Source organism: Capsicum annuum, chromosome 7, assembly GCF_002878395.1.
Source record: "Capsicum annuum cultivar UCD-10X-F1 chromosome 7, UCD10Xv1.1, whole genome shotgun sequence".
NCBI lineage: Eukaryota > Viridiplantae > Streptophyta > Magnoliopsida > Solanales > Solanaceae > Capsicum > Capsicum annuum.
In genome coordinates, this window is record NC_061117.1 from 2672113 (window position 1) to 2689564 (window position 17452).

A 17452-nucleotide genomic window follows, 5' to 3' on the forward strand; every position below is an offset into this window, starting at 1 on the left:
AAGATTTATGTATATCCCTCCGTCCCCAGACTTTAGTTGTGAAACTACGCTAGGTATTGGTGTGATGTTGTAGTCAGCTTGTGAATCATTTCATTTTTTTTTCTTGAGCCAAATGTTCATCAGAAACCTCCTTACATCCAAAAAGGTAGGGTAAAGTCTACGTACACCCAACTCTCTCCGGTCGCTTGTGAATCGTCATATTCTTGCAAGACATCTTAATTGAATATTGTTATTACCAACAGAAATACCAAGTACTATTGCCACAGCAAACAAAGTAATATGATAATAGAAGCCAAAATTTGAGAATCAAACCAAAACTATTAACACAAAACAAGGCACTCATCAAATTCAAGTAGAATATTACATAGGTCAACTTAGGACCTTTTCTCTCTACACGAATAGCTAAACAAAGTTTCCTACATTCGTCATCGCGAGGACTTACACCCGGAAAAAACTGCAGCTTCCGATGATTGTAACAGACAAAATGAGGTCAGGGAGATGTCTAATGCTTTCGGGTTTCATCTTTTTCGCTTGGCAGCAGCTCCAGAACCTCGGCCACCTCTCTTACCTGAGGATTCAGCGCTTCCTTTATCACTGCTATTAGAACTTCCTCTTCCTCGTCCTCTTCCTGCAGAAGGCTTCTTGCCACCCTTCAAGTCCATGTTTACTTGGATTCCTGTTGTAAACGAAAAACAGATAAAGGGAAAGACGAGAAAAAGTGTTAACAGGTAGAAGGAGGTCACAGACAGTAAATAATTGCAGAAAAATGCAGGAGAAGACCGAATTGTTCCAGAATGTGACTAACCTTTCGAACTGAGACTCTGAAGATCTGACTGCAATTTTTTCTCAACATCTGCTGAGTTAACCGAAACAAGCAATAACATCATTAAATACCGCTCCCAGTCATTTGTAAAAGGATTACACTGTTCTATATAAGAGAAATGTCATGAACAACTAATGTTCAGAAAGAATCTGGTAAAATGAGAAAATTATCCCTAACGACAGTACTAACTTCATTGAAATAAGGGCAAAGAGAAAATGCTTACGGCAAAGACAGTAACGGGGAAAAAAACTATTATGTACTTGATTTCTTCACAACTGCTATTGCAAACAAATGTAGAAAAACAATTCTTAACTACATGATGTAACTGATACCAAAGGAAGTATCTATCGCTAAGATTCTTCAGTTCAACTACTAAGGTACTATGCTTTTAATGGACAAGCTGAGTAGGAGGTATACCCGTGTCTTCTGTCTCTGATGAGTTCTCTTCATCTTCAGCAAGTGTTTCGTCATTTTCTTCAGCAGCTACGCCTTCGTCTAGTGGCTCAAGCATCGCTGCAACGCGCTTCTTGGGAGCTTTTTTAATTCCAGGAAGGGTAATTAAATCTGCTGTGCGAATAACACGTGATTTACTTCCTTTGTTGTATGCCTTTGTCAGTGCAGCTTTCACAGCAGGCTGAACACCATCCAGAAGAGTCAGACATCCCTGGAGCAAATGCAGTCAACACATGAAAAGATTTTAAAAGTGATCACCGGAATTAGGAGAAGACTGAAAACAGTGGTATACCTTGAATTTTGAGATCTCCACAATATTATCAAAGTCATCCTGGCTTATAGAGTATGAATCCATGAAATCCACAACATTCTCTACAGCTTCATCCTGGAAATTACATTCATATATAACTATGCAAACAAATATACACAACGAAATTCAGGTTAAGCATGAATAATCCACCTTAGGCAGCACTCTTAATGGATCAGTCAACTTCTTTCCAAGAAGAGTAAAGTAGTCCAGTCTCAGGTTTGCCCTGAAATGTATGAGAAGACATATTAAGCAGCTGCCACGGATGCATAAAGAATATCTCTACGGACGATATGCAGGAGGAAATTATTGAAAGGAACTTTGACAGACTTCCAAATTTTGGAAGAAAAAGTGAACACAAAACATGAGAATCCTGCTATAGGTTTTCAAAAGTTCTCTGGTCAACCATTAATTTTTCAACAATTGATTAACACTACCACCCATGCAGAAGAGGACTAGGACAAGACGCTGCATCATGGAAACCCCATTCACTCAAGAAGATTATCTGTACAGTTCTGATTACAGATGCACTTATGTAGGTATTGAAAAAGAATTTTATAGCAAGTTCTTTAATCAAGAACAAATGTCTGAAAGCGGGATGTGCATTGTGTATCAGATTTTAATATTTGTACTTGGGGAGGTAAGAAAGAACTAGAAACGAAATTGAAAACATAAGATGGAAAAAATTAGGAAACAGTGATAACAATAAAAGAAACATGTACTCTAATTGAACGGATTATTTGAAGCAATCAAAGTCTTTGAAAATTAATGTAAGATTACAAGACAGATCGAATGACATGAACATGTATATCAGGTCAGAAGACAAGTGAGAAGAAAACTAATATGTCAGATATGTTAAACTGAATACAGAAGAAAGTACCTTCCCAAATAAGATTCACGAGATGCGAGTAGGTGAACATGCAAGTCCTCCAGAATTCGATAATTCTTTCCCATTGTAGAGTTCTTACCTAGCCAGCCACCAAACCTGTTAAAGTTGCGTTCTCCCTGCAGCATTTAACACTCGCTGTAATTTAGGAGCCCTCAAACAAGTCCAGATTGGATGACCATCAAAATAATATTCATCAAGTGTAAGTGAAAACTCCAGGAAAGCTGATAAATGGTACACAGATTATCATAGAAGAAATTCTAGGATATAAGACATACTGAAACAACACCACTGGAACACAATTCAACTTTTTGGTGTTAAATACCAATACTGAAGCACCAGTAATTATCTAATGTAGAAAGCTAATAGTAATAACAGGATCTCTAGAGAAACTTAAATTCAGCCATCAGAGTTTAGAGAAAGAAGCAAAATATTGAGCTTAAAACGAAATCAAAGCTATGTTCAGCCATCAGATCTAATAGATGGAGGATAAGAAGCAACAATCACCTGCTCAAGAGTCTGCCTCTGTCCGTGCAACAAAGAAGCACTATAATGAGGGGGAAAAAAGGAACGATGAAAGAGACCACCAGCATTATAAGATAAAATTAACTTAAATGCAACTGAACTCAAAAATATCTTAGAAAATTGTCTTACGGAATTATGCAAGATGAAATGCAACCAGCTGGAGAAAGTTGCCACTGCTGGTATCTTCGAATTTGTACATTTATTAAGTCACTATTCGCAATAGAGTCTGCAGCACATGCAATTAGGCTCATCCGCTTTAAGTCACTATCATCTTTGCCAGCAGAACTTGGTTTGTAATTGAGGTAGTTCTCCTGCCATTACACTCCGAAACAGTTATACCAGAACATATGGAAATAAAATATTTTAAACCCTATTTACACTTTCTCCAAAGCTTTTGATCCTAATATACCAAAGCCGAACCTATACCAAGTGAATATTAGCCTTCTGTTGTCTACAACTTGTTTAGTGAGGCAATTGATATGGCATAGATGACATAAATGACAATCAAGTACAATAACAAGTAACAGAAAGAGGAGGTACACCAATACTGCTGATACGCATGGGCATGGCAACAGAAAAATGAAAAAGAAAAAAAAGAACAGTTAGCTTTATAGTATAGAACCCAAAACAAAACAGCCTAAACATCTTGCAACAACAAAGCCCTGCAGCACTTCTACAGACAACTGCCTTCTCTCGAACACAACAAAGTTATAAACATGATGAAATAAAGCAATCTAAAGGACACAAGTAAGCATGAAAACATAAATTAAGGATGGAAGCAAAACTTAAAGTAAACACATATTTCCATAGCTATCATAGAACAGCAGTAGTATCTTAGAGAATGAGAACATCTAACCAAGAGGGGTCAATTGAACTCTTAAAATAAGATACAAGATTACTGCCAAATGGTTTGCTCAGGGCATGTCAATTTAAGATGAATGATCAGGTAAAAAAGTGGAAAATTCACCCGAAAGAGAAATTACAGGCAAGATGGAATACGAAAACTTATAAAGAAAAAATAACAACAACGCCACTGGTTTCTATTGATATCATTCGACTTGAATGAATACTCAAAACTCTACAAGGTCTCAAAGTGAAAAAGAGAAAACTGAGCAGGGACATACAAAAAATAAATAAATCAAATAACAGTAAATTTCAAGAAGAAATAGCAACCTTATGGAGTGTAGAGTACCTGGACAAGAAGCGGGACAAGATCTGGGTCACTCATACTTAGGTCAATTCTTTGATCTATCTTTAAGTTCTTGGCATTAAAATCAAACAGCCTATCAACACAGAAACAAACACAACTGGTCAGTTAAGAAATAATATTTATGTCAGCACCAGAGCATGAAAGTACAACAACAAAAAAAACCCCAGTATATTCCCACATAATGGGGTCTGCGGAGGGTAGAATGTACGCAGTCCATACCACTACCTCCGAAGAAGTGGAGACTGTTTCCGATAGACCCCCGGCTTAGGGCACAATGACAGTAAACAAAATCGTCATAGAAAATGAAACAAGATATAATAACAGAGATACAACACCCACAAGGAAATGCTATATACTAACAAACCAAAGGCACACACCTCCCCCCAACCCTCCTAACTAGAAGCTCCAACCTATGTACAAAGCCCTACGACTACTAGCCAAGCTACCCCAAAGCACTCCAAACTACTGACTACGACCCATCCACACGCACTAGCCCTCTATCCTAATATGATAGAATTCAAAGTACTAAAGTGAAATCATTCACTAGGCAAATGCAAGCTATATATCGCAGAATTTGAAGTTTTGTAACAAACTGCAACATCCAAAGCAAGTCACAAAATATACAAATTCTGTTAGAGAACAATGTCCAAAGAAGCTGAGTACTCAATCCTATACTCCTAAAGGACATGTTAATAGGGAATTTCTGCTTGGTTTCAATCAAGCATACTGATAAGCTGAGTGATGTGAAACATCAAGCACGTACTTGGGACTCAAAGCCATTGAACTGAGCTTTAGAATCTCAGTCAACACATAAGGTTGTATTATAGGGCTTTAACAAATAGCAGTATATGGTTATAGAAACAGAGCTGTTTTATTGCCTAAATCTTGCCTTTCGGGAAATACCAACACATCAAAGTGATGCATGTTATTGCCTTTAAAACCATTGATATATGCCAAAATACTTTTATACTCGTACATTCTTGTGTCGGTTCAATTCCAAATATATGCTTTAAAACGTCAGTTGTAAAGTCATAGCAGATTCCAAATACTGGACTTGCAATCTTTAGTGACATTTTTCTAAAGCACTAGAAGATCAAAATGAGGGGCAGTCGATTGATTGAAAAGATAATCAAAAGATCTTCGTTTATATTCCTAGACAGAATCCTGATTAGTGGCTTTCCTGTTAATTTCCACCCCAAACAAAGTAGATGTATGACTTCCATTGTAGGTTGTTAATAAATCATATAATAATTGGTAAGTGTTCTAAAGACAGAAGGGGTTTGTTTTAGGAGTACTTCAAAAAAGAAAGTTGATTAGGAAATCCTTACAACAGTTATAGAAAACACCACTCCTTTAGAAGCTGTTATATTAATCAGAGAAATCAAGCTGCTGGCCTTAAAGAGCCAAGCGACAATCATATAGGAAAGACGATATGGTGGACAAGGGAAGAGCCAGGGTGCCAGACACTATTGAACCAATCAACTACTTTCTCAATCCAAGAAAGATGAGAGATGGTTATAGGACCATCCATCCAACATTACATGATTCTGTCTTAAGGATAAACACTAGAACTAGAGGTACCCTTAAACAGTGAATCTTGCTTACCTACAGTCGAAGCAGTGAGGTTGTTACAGCAATAGCATTGGTTAATCTACAGATATTTTGCTGCTCCAATACTGTAATCTTATTGATGCTTACGTTTAGATTTGACGGAACTTCATGTTCCAAAATGCACTCTTCTATTGATTAACTTCTGACATCTCTTTTCAGGAAAGACACCTCCACTAAACCACCTAACTACATATTTCCATGTAGATCCTACATGGAAATAAAAATCCCTGGTTGGATCTGAAGCCGACTACTTTAGTAGAGCAAGACCTAAAAAAGTTTATTCTTACCCCTACCTCCCCCACCCCCACCCCCATTTTTATTCGCCAACAGTCCACTCAATTTATGATGTTCTACGGCTTTTGTTTTTCTCTTTTAGCTTAGTCCCCATGACACAGAAATTATGCATTTACATTGTAAGAGAATCATAAACCAAATGTCAAAAGAAAGAAGAAAAAGAGAGCAAAATAACCAGTTGTTTTCATTGGAAGGTTTATGGTGATATATAAATATGAATCTCCCCTGAATGAACTATAGAGTGCTTTTTTTTTTTGCTGATTGGTGTTAAGTGCTGTTATTCCAAATATTACTAAATACTGATTGATCTGTTCAATAGCACACAAGGTAATGGAAATAATCACTCTTGCATATATTTGGACACAATACACTGAAAAAACCCAACATAGCAATCCATATGTGGGGAAAAGCTTAGACGTTATATAGCAAAATACTAGAAGGAAGGTTGAATCTAAGACGTTCATACTTTTCTATAGCTTTGAACGGTGAGATATCCTCATCCTTTGAACTGCTTAGAAGGCGCTGTCTTATATCATCGTATTGGATCACAGATTTGGAGAGACTCATGTATTGCAATTGATTTAGAGCCATACGCATATCTCCACCAACACGGTCTGCCAATTCCTCAAGAGCAATCTAGAAAAGACGAAGAAGAAGAAAACATTCATGAAACTCAGAAAGTTTGCAAACGTATGTCTAGACAACCAAAAAAGGAAAAAATTTCCCTCTGTTTTGTAGTAGCACGACCAAATTATATATGCTATAACACATTTATGCAGGAAAGATCTCAACCAGATATGCATTGACACAAATGCATGTACTGGTTTCCACCACAGGTACAAATAGAGAAATGTTTTAATTGTAAGACTACTTTTGGACTTTGCTTACTTGATTTTTTTACAAAAAGGAACTCTTATCATCTACCCCATAAAAGATCATAGGTCTCCATCTGGGTGTTTAAGACCTGGTTTACTTTATCATGCACCTCAACTAACCAACAATATCAAACAAAAATACAATAGTCCACAAATGTGGACAAGTGAAACAATATTTTATCAGGGATGATAGCTTTTGAACTAAACAAGACAGTTCCAAAGTACTTTTCTTCAGCACATTATCTTCAAATTGTAATAAGAACTCATGCAAGTTGTTGAAAGAGAATAAACCTCATTGACTTGAATGCCTTCAGCATTTGCCACTTGCTTTAACCTCTTTGCCATCTGTCAAAGAATGCTCTCACTATTAGCTGTCAAATTTCCAATGAATATTTTCGACTCAGGTCTGCCATAAAAGATCCAGAAAGAAGCACCAGAAACTTCGTTGATAGAGAAACATTACTGGAGCAAGGACAGTTTGGATTTTGTCCATTATAGGACAATATGTGGAAGGTACACTGACTAGCATAAATATAGTGCATAATTTGGCAAATATTAAGCATTAAAAATTAAAATTCAAACCAAGGAAGGATAACCAACTGTTAGACGAATGAATAGATCAAACAGCACTCCTGATTTACTTGAACCGTCTTATTACTGCTCTTGTGCATTAAATTTCTCTCATAAGGATAACAATTCCAACAGGAACATCCACAGAAATATTAAAATGAACAAATCTTATATATGACCTGCTGCTTGGTTGGTTTTCTGAAGACAATTGGAAGGCAATAATTGACAAGGCTCTTCAATTTCTGACTGTAGCGATCATTGCAAATGCAGATAATAGGAATTTTTGAGATCTTGATGCTAGCAATAAGATCGGCAACGCCTCCTCTATCTCCAGCAGACATGCCATCAACCTCGTCCATAATCAGAACAGTCTTCTGATGGTGTGATCTGAAAACATCAACATGGATTATGGCATATCATAATTCTGATTTGAACATTCAAGAGAGCAGAAGCGTACCTGCCAATATTAGCACTTAGAGATTCATTGCTAACAAGTTCTTTTATGGAATTAGCAGTACTTCCACCAATTCCTTTCTCAATTTTTGAATCAGCCTTTCCACGACTATCACTAGCATTTACCTAAGCAAATAAAAGTACCGTTTAATCCAACAGGACTGGAAGTGTTGACGAAAAATAATTAAATTACAGTCCGGAACTTTTCACTGTTTAAAAGAAAAATACCTCAATGGTTTGGAAACCAAGCAACTGACTAACCACCTTTGCTGATGTAGTCTTCCCTATACCTGGCATACCACTCAGCAGAACTGCTTTTTTAGCACCAGAGTCATTCTGTTTTTTTCCCTTCCCCTTACTAGCTGCTTTTAGGAAATGCTCATCCCAGCTCTCTAGCCAACGTTGAATCTGTTCCACCTGAACATGTACCATGTAGAAGGTAAAGTTACTCCATGTGATATTATCTTTTAATTCAAAAGTGTAGCCATTAAGAAAGAAAGCAACATAGAAGAATACCAGTGACTTATTTCCTATTATGTCAACAATAGCTTTGGGCCTGTATTTTTCTGTCCATGGTAGTAAAGACTCTTTAACTTGGCTTTTCCTCTTGGCAGGAGATGCACTACCCTTCGCAGGAGATGCACTACTTTTAGCAGGAGATGCACTAGATGCCAATTGTTTGGCAGCTAGAATCTTCGCGGCAGTGCTTCCAGTTCCATCACCTAAAAAATCAATATTATTGCATTTTAGGCCATGCAGTTCCAAAGTCAAGAATGTGAACTATCACCTCAATATAAAAGGCACCAGAAACACAACCCTCCATTGTCTGACGGACTTGACGTCCTCATCCTTCACCAATCCAAGAACCCAGAAGATTTTTTCCCTTTAGTTCATGGAAGTAAGCTCATATAATCAGCTTATGTCTCAATAATCTTCCTTTATTTGTTGAACTTTGTGCTCACTCAAACAAGCCCCATAAAATAAGACAGAGGGAGTAAATATTAACTTTCAGCATTTATATCCCCAGTATCTTCAATACAGGAGCCCCAATTGATGTATATACCTCTAATTCTGGTGCTTGGTAAGTTTCCTACTTATTGGTATATAGACGCTTTTGAGCCCTATGATTTATAAAATTAATTAGTACTTGATAAAATAAAATGGTGGTTAAACAAATCTGGAATCAACTTCTGGAACTACTTGGGCTTAAAGGGCTGATGCCAAAGACTGAAAACTTGTTGTCATACTGGGAAGGCAACGAAAGACACTTGAAGAAAATCTGGAAAACAGATCCTGCTGGTGCTACGGAGGGAAAGAAATGCTAGGTGTTTTGAAGGTAAAGAGAGTTCAACAAATTTTGAAGTACATGTTTTTGTGTACACTGGCTGGTGTGGTGTAGGCGACAGGATGTATAAAAATGTGCATTATATGAGATTTCATTATATTCTTAAGAAGTAACTTTTGTACAGAGGAGGTCCTTTCTTTTTCTTTTTATAAAAGGGAAAGCCTACTTTTGTATGTGCCGCCATCTTAATGTTTCTACTTTTTAGCACTGTTTTTTTTTATTGAATCAATTCCAAGAGTCTAAACTTGTAGCAAGCGAAATTTAAAAAGTGATCGATGGTTTTTTATGATCCCAATAATTTGAAATGACAATGGAAATTGATCATGTTCTTTTCTTTTTCGTTTTTAATTTTGGATCAAGAAAAATTGATGCTGCCTTTTTCTTTCAATAAACCATTCAGACTTTTTGGCATTCCCATGTAATTCTTGTTTTCTAGAGTCCTGTCAGACATTTATACCCAACACTCTCCTATTTTCTCTGCTTTCTGCAGTGCCCACTGAAGTTTAGGGGCACCGTTCCAGAATATCATAAGCTGATTCATCTCCAAGTATCATAAGCCCATTCATCTTTTATTTAAGACTGATTAAATCATGAGAAATAAACAAATCATTAAAGATATAAAAAAGGATAGCAAATGAGACTTAAAATTACTTGTATTTTGTAACTTTCTCTTTGGAGAAGAAACAACAGTGTCCAGAGATTTCTTTGACTCTGGTTGGGTAGCTGATTTTGATTTATTGGATGACCGGATCATTTCAAACAAACCATCCTCAGTGAGAAATGCAGTTCTAGTTGCAAAAGTATAGTACATCAATGTCAGTTCAGTAACAAATGAATAAACAAAATGAGAATATGCATTGACACTGGACAAACCCGAGCTCCTTGGCTTTAGAGGATTTCCTTCCCTCGATGTCTTCATCACATAAAAGATAATTCTGCAACAGAACCGTATGAAGAACACCGTAAAACAATTAGATTTAGCAAACAAAGAAAAATTAGGTTTAGCAAAAATTTGTAAGCACAGACAATACCGTTTTCCTGCTAACAGATCCTGTGACGCGACCACCATGGCGTTTAATCAAATCCTCAGCTTCTTCTCTTTCTAAACTGAAAGCATGAGAACCAAATGCATCCCAAGCTTTATGTCATTCACATATCCAATCTCGAGAGAAGTAAAAAAAAAAAGTAACACAGATAAAAAGACTTGACCCCCTAAATAGTACACTCTTGCAGTGAATGCTACATGCTTATAAGCAATAAAGATATTTATGCAAAAATCCCTGTGCTTATCCCCATAGTACCGCTGAACAATATACAAACAGACTAATGAGGTACCTGTCAAGAGTTCCACTAATTACAAAAGTCAAACCAGCTAAACAATCTGGGGCACCTTCAGGAACTTCCTGCGAAGTAGAAAGACCACTATTTTATTAACTCAGACAATTTCATACCAAAATAAGTTAGCTTATTTAACGCTTCTACCTTTTCCCCCTTGTGAGGAGGGTCTTTTCTTTCACCGAAATTCATGAAACCTCCTCGTCCTCCACCACCTCTGCCTCGTCCACCACTTGGTGCTGCAGATGGTGCTTTACCACCACGCCCTCGTCCACCAGATTTGGTGTCCTTGACAGCTGAGGCATCATCATCACTTTCATCAAGAGGGGCGCGCTTTCCACCGGTCTGAGCTGCCCGTCCACCACGCCCTCTTCCAGCAGGTTTGACATCAGACTTTTTGCTCTTAAGATCATCGTCACTATCATCACTGATCACATTTTTCCGCGCAGATCCCCTTCCAGAGCCACTTACCAACCTTTTGCTGGGAGTGACATCTCTGGATCCCGTTGCAGATGAAGGCAGTACAAAGTCGTCATCATCCTCAGCTTTGTGAATTCTTTTTGCAGCTGGTGGCTTCTCATTAGCTGATGAACTTCCACCATCATTTTGAGCTTTTCTTTTTGCTGACACTTCCTCAACTTTTTCTTCTTTTGGCTTCACCTTGTCTGTAGCAAAATATTTACTAGTTTTCCTTCTGCCGGCAGTCTCTTGTCCTTCTTGTACCTGGTGTCCATTAAACGGAAGAAAATAACAAGATTTAAAGAAAAAAAAAGAGGCTGATGTCTATCATAGGTTCTCAAATTTCAGGAGATTGCATTTGATGATTCCAGTAGAAACTTCCCACCATCTCAAAAGCTCTACCTACTAGCTAAACAACCCAAAATAACTAAAAATTTAAAGATCAATCATATTTTAGAAGAATAGATCATATATTGATATGTATTCTAGATAAACAAAAATCAATCATATTAAAGAGGACTAGTTGATGGTGACCAGCTTTTACTTGGACCGTAAGAAAAGATAGAAACAAAAAGTTAATCTCAGAAGTTAAGATTTCTTAATGGGGAGAACACTAAGTTTTCATGGAAGTTCCAACATTTTTTGATAATATTTTTTCAAAAAAAAAATTGAGAATAACATGGAAATTCCAAATTATATTCAGATTTATTCAACTTCCCCATAATTTTCTACCATAATTTCTAATACTCTAAGGCGACCCTATTCCATCTTTCAGTTTCTCCTTAATAATTCAAGCAGAACCCCAGGGTTAAGGCAATCGATAGAAAAGAAATTAGTCCCAAGAAATGTCTAAAACAAGCAACACAGCAGCAGCCCCACCGCCCACCCCAAGTTCCAGGCAATCAGAAAAGTTTCCAAGAAACAGAAATAATGAACAGATAAAAACATTACCAAAAACTTAAACCATACCAGAGTACAACAAGAAAAACAAGTGAACTCAGAGAAGTGATCCAGATTCAAAATACTTACCAGGCTTTCTGCCTTTGGAGTAGCTGGGGAAGGCTTTTCTGCTGCACTATTCTTGGACATACTCCCATTACCGGTGCCTTTGTCATGCTGCTTCATGAACCATTTCCTGATATCTGACTGTGTTATAAAGAACCATACCGTTAAAACTCTCAAACCATGCATCTCAAATTCTAAATATTTGAAGAACACATCTTTCAACCCACATACTTCAATCTGGAAATTCCAGCAACCACGACTTAAAACTTGCTATCTGTTAAAAGTATATTTTATTCGTGTGCAACTGAATGTGTTTGGGAAAATATAGAGGAAAAAAGTGAATTGCACAAACCACAAAATACCCAAATAGGATTCATTACAAAGTTTAAGATACTAGCCTTTGTTATATGCAAGTACTGTACGAAAATGTCAACATAAAACCTACAGCCTGTTTGGCCAAGATTGTAAAATCACCTTATTTTGAAAAGTGTTTTTTCCAAAAGTACTTTTGATGAGAAGCGGTTTGTGTTTGGCCAATAAATTTAAAAAGAAGTTTTAAGTAGAGCAACTAGTGTTTGACTAAACTTTTTAAAAGTGCTTTTGAGGAAAAGCTACTTTTTTTGCTTACAAAAACAGCTTCTCCTACGCTCCCAGAAGCACTTATTTTCTCCCAGAAGCTTGGCCAAACACCTCACTTCTTTGAAAATAAAGCATTTTTGTCCTCCCAAAAACATGGCCAGACAAACTATTAGTTTGGTGGATAAAAAAAATTGAATTTGAATTAGTTAAGCATTTTTAGAATATAGGACAAGTTAAAATTGGTACAATATAGAGCAAATTAACATTCGATGTGCCACAAATCAAGAAATGGTCAGAATTCCATGTATTAAAATCTTATAATCTACCGAAAAATAATGCAGAATAATGGGTGTGGTCGGTATTTTCTCATGTTCAGCTGACCAAAAATATTGAAAAATATTTTCTTTAGGAAAACAAGCTCCTTGAAAATAAAGAAAATAACTTTCATAATGAAAATAGGAAAACAAGTAGCACTATCTTTGCCCACCCCCACCCCCACCCCCACCCCACCACCAACCCCAACACCCCACGCTCCCACCCCGCCCACCTCATTTCCATAAGTTTATCTTAGATATATATAAGTACTTCTAAGATAATATTTTTTACTTGCATGCCGACCCCAAAAAAATAGAAGCAGAATACCACTTGTTTTCCTAAAAAAATATTTTCCATATAAAAGATTTTCCTTCCTACCAAACACACCCAATAATGTCAAATGAATGGCTAAATAAAGAGTAACAACAACTACAACGACAACATACCCAATGAAATCTCATGAGTGGGGTCTGGGAAGGGTAGCAGTGTTATCAAAAGCAAAAGCGCAAAAAAACTCCAAGGTGCGTCGGGGCTTTAAGCACAAAACACAAATAAAGCATGGGCTTTAATAAGTAAAAGCGCAAAGGGAGAAAAAATACAAATGTATATGTTTTGTCCAAAATGAATAATTATAAGCATGAATTACAAATATATGCACAAAAAATTTGAAAAAAAAAAAATACAATAAAGTGGAATATCAATTGTTCAGAAGAAACTCATTGATAAAGAAAAGTATGCCTTTAGAAAATTGACGATGACACTGAAGCGCACATTAAGCTAGACAAAGCGCTCAATACATTTTGAGCCTCGCTTTAGGGCTTAAGCGTGAGGGTAAAGTGTATGGGGCGAATTCATGTATAAGAAAAAGGTCACATGAACCTATGGTCATCCGACTAAACTCGATATATTATTTGTACAATTTTTAAAATACATATAGTATTGTCTAAAGGCACTCATGGTCAAAACAGATTGATCGGTTCCCTGGTTTGAGCGTTGTTCCTAAGTCCTCTTAACTCTTGGAAGTCGTTTGGTGTGAGGTATAAGCTATAATAATCCCGGGATAAAATGCAGTATTACTCTATCCTATGTTTGGTTGGAGGTATTAGTTAGTCCCGACATTATTTATTCCACCATTTATACTTCAGTGATGAGATAAGTTATCACATACACATGGTGGAATAACTTATCCCGGGATAACTTGTTCCCAACCAAACAACCCCTTAAGGTCGTGGATTCAAAGCCCCTTAACTGCACATTCATCTTTTTCTCCCTTTCCTATCTTAAAATCTCTATAGCAGCCTTGCTGCACATTGTCGTCTTATTTGTCTTTTATACTTAAAAAAAATCTTAAAGCAGCGTTGCTGCCCTTCCCATTCGTCTTATATTAAAAAAAAAAAGATCTAAAGCAACCTCCCTTTTACAATAACTAAATCTTTTTTTTCATCACTCTAAAGTTTTACGTCTTATCTTAAAAGTAATGGTGCACCCGTCTTCTCAAAATCCTGAATTCGCCTTTGTGTGCATACCTTACTACCTCATGGAGGTAGAAAGGCCGTTTCCAAAATACCCCTAGCTCAGATGCAACAAATCAAAGTGATCATGAAAAAAAAAAAAGAGAATTGTATCAATAAACTGAGATGGAAGTAGTAGTACCATGTTCGTGATCTTTCAATTGTCAACTCCTCCGTCAAATTTTAAATTTTTCTTCAAAACTTCCAACCTACATACAAAAATGAACAAATTACAAATGTATGAATAATTTCTTTTTTTCATAACCGTGTTCTCCAGCCAGATTGTGTGCACCTCGACTAATTCAAATACATGCATAATTTTGTTGGGCAAACTTCCAATAATAAACCAATTACATGAAAAATTGTGCCAAAAAGGGGGAAAATTCAATTTTTCTTCAAAACTACCAACCAAAAAAACAAAATAATGAATCAAATTACAAATATATGAGTAATTTCCTTTTTTTTTTTAAAGCTAACCATGGTGCCGGCCAGCTTACACACACCTCAACTAATTCAAATGCATGCATAATTCCTTATTTTTCTTATAACCATAGTGTCCGGTCATCTGACACACACCTCAACAAATTCAAATGCAAGAATAATTTCTTGTTTTTTGATCACCGTGGTTCCCGGCCATCTTACACACACCTTAATTAATACAGATGCATGAGTAATTCCTTATTTTTCTTATAACCATAGTGTCCGGCCAGCTTGCACCCACCTCAACTAATTCAAATGCATGTGCAATTCCTTATTTTTCTTATAACCATAGAATTCAATCAGCTTACACGCATCTCGACTAATTCAATTGCATGCATAATTCCTTTTTTTCAGCTTACACGCACCTCAACTAATTCAAATGTATGCCTAATTTCGCTACAAAAACCTCAAAAAATGAGGCAATTGCATACAAAAATTGTGCCAAAAATAAACGAAAATTTGTCCCCATAAGCTTACACGCACCTCGACTAATTCAAATGCATCCATAATTCCTTTTTTCATAATCGTAGTGTCCCGATCAGCTTACCCTCACCCCAACTAATTCAAATATATGCCTAATTTCGCTACACAAACCTCAAAAAATGAGGCAATTGCATGCAAAAATTGTGCCAAAAGAAAAACGAAAAATTGTCCCCATCAGCTTAAGCGCACTTCCGACTAATTCAAATGCATGCATAATTCCTTCTATTCCATAACCATAGTGTCCCTATCAGCTTACCCTCACCTAGACTAATTCAAATGTACACGTAATTTGTCTACACAAACATCGAAAAATGAGCCAATTACATCGAAAATTGTGCCACAAAAACCGCCGTGTCCCCATCAGCTTACGCACACCTCGACAAATTCAAATGTACGCGTAATTTCTCTACACAAACCTAGAAAAACGAGCCAATCACATCGAAAATTGTGCCAAAAAAGGAAAAGTAAGAGAATATTACCAATCGAATTAGGTTTCCGATGATCTATACAGTCGCCGCCGGCGAATAACCGGCCTTTACATTCACCGTCGGAGCTCCGGTGTAGCTAGGGTTTTGGGAGGGTTTTCTTATCCGCCAATTGGGGTTTAACCGATTAATTGAGAGGTATTTATTGTATGGGCCAAGTAAAGATCCAAGCCCAATAGAACTAAGAAGCCCAAAATTTTGATAAGAAAGAAGAGTTATCGAGTGTATACCAAACCAATATGAGTAATTGTGATTGTGGTATGATATTAAATATCGACTTTAATATTCAATATAAAATTCTATTTTGAGTATATGTCATTGATGATGCTATATTTAGTATCTAATAGAACGTTGTGAAGGGTCCAAGACCAATAAAGCGCAAAATTTTGATAAGAAGAAGAGTTATCGAATGTATATATAAAATCAATATAAGTAATTGTGATCGTGATATGATATTACATATCGACTTTAATATTCAATATAAAATTTCTATTTACGTATGTGTCATTGATGATGCTATATTTATTATCTAATAGAACGTTGTGAAAGGTCCAAGACCAACAGAAGCCCAAAATTTTGATAAGAAAAAGAGTCATCGGGTGTGTAGATCAGAATAATATGAGTAATTGTGAGTGATTTAATATTAGATATCGACTTTAATATTCAATATAAAATTTCTGTTTGAGTATATGTCATTGATGATGCTATATTTGGTATCTAATAGAATGTTGTGAAAGGTTCAAGATCAATAGAAGCCCAAAATGTTGATAAGAAGAAAAGTTATCAATTGTGTATATCAAAATAATATGAGTAATTGTGACCGTGATAAGATATTAAATATCGACTTTAATATTCAATATAAAATTTCTATTTGAGTACATATCATTGATGATGCTATATTTAGTATCCAATAGAACGTTGTGAAGGGTCCATACCAACAAAAGCCCAAAATTTTGATAAGAAGAAGAGTTGTCGAATGTATATATATAAAATCAATACAAGTAATTGTGATCATGATATGATATTAAATATCGACTTTAATATTCAATATAAAATTTCTATTGAAGTATATGTCATTGATGATGTTATATTAGTATCTAGTAGAACATTGTGAAAAGTCCAAGATCAATAAAAGCCCAGAATTTTGATAAGAAGAAGAGTTTATAATATCAATATGAGTAATTGCAATCATGGCATGACATTAAGTATCGACTTTAATTTTCATTGTAAAGTTTTTGTTTAAGTATATATCATTGATGATGCTAGATTTAGTTGTTTCCCCGCTTTTCGTCCGCCTCATAAGATCGTCTTGAAGAAGAGGAGCCATTTTCAAGTAGTGTTCGATCGATTATGTATTAATCAATATTCGATTGATTGGTCTGAGTTTATCGACAAAAAAGATTTATCTAAGCCAAGTTGTCATGTATTGTATATATTGGTTCTATCGC

The 17452-nt window shown here is 36.1% G+C and overlaps 1 protein-coding gene across 2 annotated transcripts; it reads right to left on the reverse strand.

The window, feature by feature from the left end:
• Window positions 1–298: 298 nt before the first annotated feature.
• On the reverse strand, window positions 299–16238 carry LOC107877557 (replication factor C subunit 1). Of its 2 annotated transcripts, none has more exons than XM_016724226.2 (23): window positions 15999–16238; window positions 14699–14765; window positions 12176–12292; window positions 10835–11410; window positions 10688–10755; window positions 10384–10459; window positions 10226–10287; window positions 10004–10140; window positions 8524–8729; window positions 8236–8424; window positions 8012–8133; window positions 7734–7941; window positions 7276–7329; window positions 6576–6745; window positions 4187–4277; window positions 3124–3305; window positions 2977–3016; window positions 2464–2588; window positions 1737–1809; window positions 1569–1661; window positions 1241–1487; window positions 806–853; window positions 299–676 (listed from the first exon to the last, which is right to left on the reverse strand). In XM_016724226.2, exons 2-23 carry the CDS (start codon window positions 14699–14701, stop codon window positions 519–521), a joined length of 3045 nt encoding a protein of 1014 aa, XP_016579712.2. In that variant the 5' UTR covers window positions 14702–14765; window positions 15999–16238; the 3' UTR covers window positions 299–518. The 2 variants fall into 2 exon arrangements, with proteins under 2 accessions (XP_016579712.2, XP_016579711.2); XM_016724225.2 differs by having other exon boundaries at window positions 806–856.
• Between the last annotated feature and the right edge of the window lie 1214 nt (window positions 16239–17452).

Bases quoted from the DNA above. Each gene is read 5' to 3' on its own strand.
- LOC107877557 (XM_016724225.2), bottom strand. The intron at 10,141-10,225 runs GTTTGTCCAGTG...TTTTGCAACTAG, and splicing joins TCTAAAGCCAAGGAGCTCGG to AACTGCATTTCTCACTGAGG. The intron at 1,662-1,736 runs GTGGATTATTCA...TGTAATTTCCAG, and splicing joins CATTAAGAGTGCTGCCTAAG to GATGAAGCTGTAGAGAATGT.